Source organism: Tympanuchus pallidicinctus, unplaced genomic scaffold, assembly GCF_026119805.1.
Source record: "Tympanuchus pallidicinctus isolate F22 unplaced genomic scaffold, pur_lepc_1.0 scaffold69, whole genome shotgun sequence".
In the NCBI taxonomy this organism is placed as follows: Eukaryota; Metazoa; Chordata; class Aves; order Galliformes; family Phasianidae; genus Tympanuchus; species Tympanuchus pallidicinctus.
The window spans coordinates 182422-190258 of NW_026294790.1; the positions used below are offsets into that span (position 1 = coordinate 182422).

The following is a 7837-nucleotide window of genomic DNA, read 5'->3' on the forward strand; positions in this document are numbered from 1 at the left end:
CAGAACCCCATAGCCATGGGACACTGGAAACCCCATAACCATTAGAATCAGAACCCCATAGCCAAGGGACACTGGAAACCCCATAGCCATTAGAATCAGAACCCCACAGCCATTAGAATCAGAACCCCACAGCCATTAGAATCAGAACCCCATAGCCATTAGAATCAGAACCCCACAGCCATTAGAATCAGAACCCCACAGCCATTAGAATCAGAACCCCATAGCCATTAGAATCAGAACCCCATAGCCATTAGAATCAGAACCCCACAACCATTAGAATCAGAACCCCATAGCCATTAGAATCAGAACCCCACAGCCACAGGGCAGCAAGGCGCTCCTATCACCACAGGACATGGGGAATCTCAGCCGTGGGGCACGAGGCCCTTCATTGCCAATGGGGCACCGACCCCCCCTCCCCCGCTCACATCCAGTGGTGGGGGACGACACTTTGGGGTCTCAGCTCCTTGCTGAGGCAGCACCAGGAGCCTCCAAACTCTCCCCCGTCTCCCACAAAACCGCATCCCCTTACAGGGGGGGTGGTGGGGGGGCTGTGCTTCCCACCAGCTCTTGGTTCCAGCCCATCACACCACCATCCTCATAGGGACAGACGATGGCAGACCCAGAGAATGGGAACGGTGGCCATCAGTGGGCTCCCCCCACCCCAATTAGCGGTGCTCCCTCATCCCAGCTGAGCCCGGCGGTGGGGACAGTGGAGCTGTTAGTGCCAGAGGAGCCCAAAGGGAAACGTTTTAGTGCAGATGGGGGACGGGGGCCCTGACAGCTTCACCTCAACGTGACAAATGCCGTTTGTCATCGCTCAGCCTTGAAAATAAAGTAAATCTAGAGATGCGGCCCCCCGGCTACCCCCCCCCCCCCCCCCCCAGGATGGCAATCTGCGGTCTGCTATCTGGTCAATGAGTGATGGCTCCCTGGGGGAAGGTGGGGAAATGAGCTCCATGAATTTGTGCAGCTGGGGCTCTGCAGTGTCCTGCGCTGTGGGGGGAGAGGAGGGGAACGGAGGGCAGGATGTGGGCACTACACAGCGCAGCGAGGCCATGGGGTGAGAGGGTCCTTACAGAGCACACAGGCATGGAACGGGGTGGGTTGGAAAGGACTTTATAGATGACAATGATACAGGAGTGGTTGGGTTGGGAGGGACCCTATATAGAGGATTGTATGGAACTGTCAGGTTGGAAGGGAGCTTACAGACTACAGAGCCATAGGTTCTGTTGGGCTGCGTCGGAAGGCACCTACAGATTAGAGACACAGAACTGGTCGGGCTGTGCTGGGTTGGAAGGGTCCTTGCAGATCATAGAGCCATGGGATGGTCGGGTTGGGTTGGAAGGGTCCTTGCAGATCACAGGTCTATGGAATGGCTGGGTTGGGTTGGGTTGGAAGGGTTCTTACAGACCACAGAGCCATGGAATGGCTGGGTTGGGTTGGAAGTTACCTTAAAGATTACATCTATCTACCTTACAGATTACAAAGACACGAAATGGGTTGTGTTGGAAGGGTCCTTACAGACCACAGAGGCATGGAATGGTTATAATGTATTGTGTTGGGTTGGGTTGGAAAGGTCCTTACAGACCACAGAGGCATGGAATGGTTGTGCTGTATTGTGTTGGGTTGCATTGGAAGGGTCCTTGCAGACCACAGAGTCATGGGATGGTTGTGCTGTATTGGGTTGCATTGGAAGGGTCCTTGCAGACCACAGAGGCATGGGATGGTTGTGCTGTATTGGGTTGGGTTGCATTGGAAGGGTCCTTGCAGACCACAGAGGCATGGGATGGTTGTGCTGCATTGGGTTGGGTTTGAAGGGTCCTTGCAGACCACAGAGCCATGGGATGGTTGTGCTGCATTGGGTTGGGTTTGAAGGGTCCTTGCAGACCACAGAGCCATGGGATGGTTGTGCTGCATTTTGTTGGGTTGGAAGGGTCCTTGCAGACCACAGAGCCATGGGATGGTTGTGCTGCATTGGGTTGGGTTGTGTTGGAAAGGTCCTTACAGACCACAGAGGCGTGGAATGGTTGTGCTGTATTGGGTTGGGTTGCATTGGAAGGGTCCTTGCAGACCACAGAGCCATGGAATGGTTGTGCTGCATTGGGTTGGGTTGTGTTGGAAAGGTCCTTGCAGACCACAGAGGCATGGAATGGTTGTGCTGTATTGGGTTGGGTTGCATTGGAAGGGTCCTTGCAGACCACAGAGCCATGGGATGGTGGTGCTGCATTGTGTTGGGTTGGAAGGGTCCTTGCAGACCACAGAGGCATGGGATGGTTGTGCTGCATTGTGCTGGGTTGGAAGGGTCCTTGCAGACCACAGAGCCATGGGATGGTTATGATGTATTGTGTTGTGTTGGAAGGGTCCTTGCAGACCACAGAGGCATGGGATGGTTATGATCTATTGTGTTGGGTTGGAAGGGTCCTTGCAGACCACAGAGGCATGGGATGGTTATGATGTATTCTGTTGGGTTTGAAGGGTCCTTGCAGACCACAGAGCCATGGGATGGTGGTGCTGCATTGTGTTGGGTTGGAAGGGTCCTTGCAGACCACAGAGGCATGGGATGGTGGTGCTGCATTGTGCTGGGTTGGAAGGTTTCTACAAGCTGAGGGGCCGAGGAGGTGCGAGCAGCCCTCACCACTGCCTTCAGTGCACACTTCCACAGTTCAGGAGGAGATCCAAGTGCTTTGACACAACGAAATAACAATCCCTACAGCTGTAATTCGCTCACGCTGTGCGGTCACTTTCTACCACGTAGGGGAGTCAGGTTTCTGTGTTCTGCTCTAACGAAACGACCCACAGACCATCCCCAGTCGGAACTGAGCCATGAGGAAGGATCTCCACCTCCAACTCCTGCCTTCGCACAGCACCACTCGAAATTCAGACCAAAAAAAAACCAAAAAAAAACCCCAAAGGAAAGCGAGTTCTGCCTGCCTGTCGTGGGCGTCAGGAAAATTCCCCTCTCCCAGCCCCGAGCCCCAAGCCCAGAGGTAAAGAGAGCAGGACAGAGCAGAGAGCAGAGCAGACTGAGCGCCCCACACTGTACCTTGGTCTCTACCTTTATCCCCAGAACCTGCAAAACAAGACACGGGCATTGAGCGGCGGTGCCGTCCGTAGGACCAGCGGTCCCTGCGCAGCCCCCCTCCTCCCCACGCCGACACCCGGAGTGCTCCGTGCCCCCCGATGCCCACCTTGGTGCTGAAGTACTGGGAGATGTTCCTCAGGATGTCGGCCTCGACGCGGGACAGCAGCAGCTCCCTGGGAGCGTGAGCGGCCACGAACCCGTAGCACAGGATCAGGGCGCTCTTGATCTTCTCCACTTCGTGGTCACTGCGGTCCTGGTGGGGGAGATGGGATGGATCAGTGGGGGCTCTGGGGGAATCAGGGCCCCCTCCTTGTGGTTTGAGGTCTTCGTGCCCCGTTCTGTCAGCAGCAGATGTGCCCACAGCCCCATAGGACCACATTCGGACACGTCCTCGCCTGAGATATGGGTTCCTGTTTGCCACCCACAGTTGTCACTGCAGCTCTGGCATAGGATGGTTGGGTTGGAAAGGTCCTAAAGATTATAGAACCACCGAGTGGTTGAGTTGGAAGGGCCCTTAAAGATCACAGAACCACAGCACGGTTGGGTTGGAAAGGACCCCCCTCAGCCAAGTCCTGCCATGGGCTGGCTGTCCCCCCCCACCTCTGCCTGCCCAGGGCCCACCCACAGCCTGGGGCACTTCTCCCTTTTGTCCTAACAGCTGCTCCATTCCCTGAGCATCCCTGTGCCCCCTCCCCTCCCCTCCCCTCCCCTCCCCTCCCCTCCCCTCCCCTCCCCTCCCCTCCCCCTCTCCTCTCCTCTCCTCTCCTCTCCTCTCCTCTCCTCTCCTCTCCTCTCCTCTCCTCTCCTCTCCTCTCCTCTCCTCTCCTCTCCTCTCCTCTCCTCTCCTCTCCTCTCCTCTCCTCTCCTCTCCTCTCCTCTCCCCTCATCTCCCCCACAGCCCACGTATCCCTGCATCGGGGTCCTCGGACCAAGACACGGTGCTGCCAATCTCCCTCTCTACAGTTTGGGATCCTCCAGCCCCACACCAAACACAGCACATCCAGAGCCGCCCCCCCACAGCCCTTAGGAGGCACTGGGGCCCCTCACCTTGAAAATACTGAACAGCCCCACGGATTTCTTGAAGACATCAGACCGCACAAAATCCTCCAGCTTGGCCAGCGTTTCCTCCAGGTGATTTATTGCACATATCCCGAAGCAGGAAGCGAGTCCCTGGAGGGAGCGGTGAAAACGCATTAGCAGAAAGCAATTAATTCCCAACCCCACTGACACTTGAATAGAGCCCCCCTTGATTGGTTTAATTCCCGGCAGCTGAGCCGTGCCCAGCAGAGCTCAGCGCTGGCAACCACCACCCCCCTTTGGGGACACAAGGTGACACCAGCAAGGCAGCACCATGCAGGAGAGGTCAGGCTGGAACGCCATCAGCTGTTCATGCAGCCCTCAGCGGAGCTGTGCAAAACTGGAGCAGCACGAGACAGTGTTTGCACTGCATGGAGAGGCGGCCGCGGTGCGGCGCTCCTGGCTGAGTGCGGGATCACAGTTGGGAGCGTGCAAAGCTGGAGCCCAGCGTCACAAATCACACAGAATCACAAGGTTGGAAACGACCTGCAAGATCATCCAGTCCAACCCCCCTCCCATTGCTATCAGTACCAGCAGCACTAAACCACATCTCGCAGCTCCTCATCCAGGCGCCTCTTGAACGCTGCCAGGGACGGCGACTCCATCACCTCCCTGTGCAGCCATTGCAGGGGCTGACCACCCTTTGAGAGAAAAAGTTTCTCCTCATGTCCAACCTAAACCTCCTCTGGTACAACTTCTGCCCGTTTCCTCGGGTCCTATTATTTGCCTGGGAGAAGAGGCCAGACCCTTTTGCACCACAACCTGGAGGTTGTACAGAGCAATGAGGTCTCCCCTGAGCTCCTCTTCTCACCCTGAACATTCCCAGCTCCTTCAGCCTCTCCTCACAGCCCTGTGTTCCAGACCCCTCACCATTTCGTTGCCCTCCTTTCAACACATTCCAGGCCCTCAATATCTTTCTTGCAGTGAGGGGCCCAAAACTGGACACAGCCCTCGAGGTGCGGCCTCACCAGTGCTGAGTAGAGGGGGATGCTCACCTCTCTGCTCCTGCTGGCCACACTATTTCTAATGCAGGCCAGGATGCCGTTGGCCCTCTTGGCCACCTGGGCACACTGTTGGCTCCTGTTCAGCCGAGCATCAACCAACACCCCCAGGTCTCTTTCCTCAGCGCTCAAAAATCCCAGCCCAACTCAAAATCCCAGCGCTCCAGCAGTGCCTGCAGGGCAGAGCAGAGGGGAGCAGCACCTCCCTGCCCTGCTGGCCGCTCTCTGGGCAACGCACCACAGGGTCCCGTTGGCTCTCTTGGCCACCAGGGCTCACTGCTGGCTCGTGGTGAACAGTAGGTCAACTGTTGGCCGACTGCTCATCAACCCTTGGGTCAACCATTGGCTAACAACTGGTCACCATTGGTCAACTGCCAGACAAGCACTGGTCAACCATTGCACAACCACCGCACGGCTGCTGGTCAACCACTGGATCGACTGTTGGTTAACCATCGGATCAACCATTGGTCAAACACTGGTCGACCGCTGGTCAACTGCTGGTCAATCGTTGGTCACACACGGGTAGAACACTGGACAACCATTGGTCAGTTGCTGGTAAGACACTGGACAAACATTGGTCAAATACTTGTCAACCATTAGTCAACCTTTGGGCAAACATTGGTCAACCACTGGTCATCTATTCGTCAACTGCTGGATCAACTGTGGGGTCCACCATTGGCCATCCATTGGTCAACCATTGCCCATCCATTGGTCAACCATTGGCCATCCATTGCTCAACCATGGTCAACCACTGGCCAACCATTGGTCAACCATTGGTCAACCATTGGCCAACCATTGGCCATCCATTGGTCAACCATTGGCCAACCATTGGTCAACCATTGCCCATCCATTGGTCGAATACTTGTCAACCATTAGTCAACCATTGGGCAACCATTGGTCAACCATTGGTCAACCATTGGCCATCCATTGGTCAACCATTGGTCAACCACTGGCCAACCATTGGTCAACCATTGGCCATCCATTGGTCAACCATTGGCCATCCATTGGTCAACCATTGCCCATCCATTGGTCAACCATGGTCAACCATTGGCCATCCATTGGTCAACCATTGCCCATCCATTGGTCAACCATTGGCCATCCATTGGTCAACCATGGTCAACCACTGGCCCCCCATTGGTCAACCATTGGCCATCCATTGGTCAGCCATTGGTCAACCATTGCCCATCCATTGGTCAACCATTGGCCATCCATTGGTCAACCATTGCCCATCCATTGGTCAACCATGGTCAACCACTGGCCATCCATTGGTCAACCATTGCCCATCCATTGGTCAACCATTGGCCATCCATTGGTCAACCATGGTCAACCACTGGCCCCCCATTGGTCAACCATTGGCCATCCATTGGTCAGCCATTGGTCAACCATTGCCCATCCATTGGTCAACCATTGGTCAACCACTGCTCAACTGTTGGCCAATCAGAACCTGCAAGTCCTTTTTGCCCAATTGTTTTGCCACGCACCCCACTGCATCAGTGAGAAATGTGGCTCTGCAGAGCACAGCGTTGAGGAAGGACAGACAACAGCAGTGCAGCCAAGGGCCCCAGGAAGCCCCGTAGCCCCACGGGGCCACATGAGCCCCAGCCTGGGGATGCAGCAGGACCCCAAATCCCCTTCAGGCAGCAGGTGCAGGCAGAACCCCCCAGCCCCTCTCACCTCCCACTCCGCCTCCTCGTTGTACCGGGCCGTTTCCAGCAGTTCCTGCAGCTGTTTCTGGACCAACTCCTTGCTGACGCACGCCCCGAGCGTCGTCCCGATGCACTTGTACAGAAAGTTCTGGAAGGACAAAGGGGCGTTGGGGATCTGAGCCTCCAGCAAGGCCACGAGGAGCTGGGACACAGTGGGGGACAGCAGGACAGACGTCAGGACTGACTGACTGCCGCCGGATGAGCTCTTGACAAGTCGTGGGGCACAACTGACCGCACGCACTGGAAATGGGAAGAATTCCGTTTTCCAATGCGTCCACCCACCCCAATTAACGCCCTGCTATTTTAATTCTCTCCCGACACCCTTCTCCCAGCAGCAGCAGGAAGGACGATGCTTTGGGAAGCACCATTCGCCAGGCTGGTCCCAGTGAGGACGGACCCAGCGCCGGTCCCGCATCCGTCACCTTCTCGGTGGGGAATCCGTTGTAGCCGTTCAGCTGCCGGCACATCTCTGTCCCGAAGTGGCAGATCCAAGCGTTGTCTGAAACGGCTGCCAGCGTTTCCTGGAGGAGCTGGGTCACAGAACCACAGGACGGTCAAGGTTGGGAAGTTCTAGAGCTCCCCCAGCCCCACCTGGCCCCCTCCTCCCACCCCCACCCCCCAGATACCCATCAGCGCTGCTCACACCCCTCTCAGCCTTCTTTCCCCCAGCTGCACAGCCCCGGGGCTCTCAGCCCATCCCCACCAGGAGGGGATCCAGGCCCCCCCCATCCCCACACCCTCCGCTGGGCTCTCCCAGCACTTCCCAGTCTGCCCTGAACTGGGAGCCCAGCGCTCCAGCAGTGCCTGCAGGGCAGAGCAGAGGGGAGCAGCACCTCCCTGCCCCGCTGGCTGCACTCTGGCAATGCACCACAGGGTCCCGTTGGACCTCTTGGCCATAAAGGTTCACTGCTGGCTCCTGGTCAACTGTTGGTGAACCGCTGGTCAACCATTTGACACCTGTTGGTCATCGG

General features: G+C 56.7%; 1 protein-coding gene and 1 long non-coding RNA gene across 3 annotated transcripts in view; one reads left to right on the plus strand and one right to left on the minus strand.

The window, feature by feature from the left end:
• The window catches only part of LOC128072091 (maestro heat-like repeat-containing protein family member 1), a gene marked incomplete at its 5' end in the record, with an annotated part of 64508 nt that extends 57094 nt beyond the window's left edge, over positions 1-7414 (minus strand). Inside the window, 5 exons of the mRNA XM_052665527.1 lie at positions 3044-3070; positions 3189-3335; positions 4130-4252; positions 6835-6954; positions 7289-7414. Coding sequence (XP_052521487.1) covers positions 3044-3070; positions 3189-3335; positions 4130-4252; positions 6835-6954; positions 7289-7414 — 543 coding nt within the window. The remainder of the gene's footprint in view (positions 1-3043; positions 3071-3188; positions 3336-4129; positions 4253-6834; positions 6955-7288) is intronic.
• Positions 1497-2224, plus strand: LOC128072090 (uncharacterized). 2 transcript variants are annotated; one of them, XR_008202132.1, is made up of 4 exons: positions 1497-1513; positions 1577-1697; positions 1998-2060; positions 2124-2224. It is a non-coding gene; the product is annotated as an uncharacterized LOC128072090 (long non-coding RNA). The 2 variants fall into 2 exon arrangements; XR_008202131.1 differs by lacking the exon at positions 1998-2060 and having other exon boundaries at positions 2124-2218.
• Positions 7415-7837: the final 423 nt, after the last annotated feature.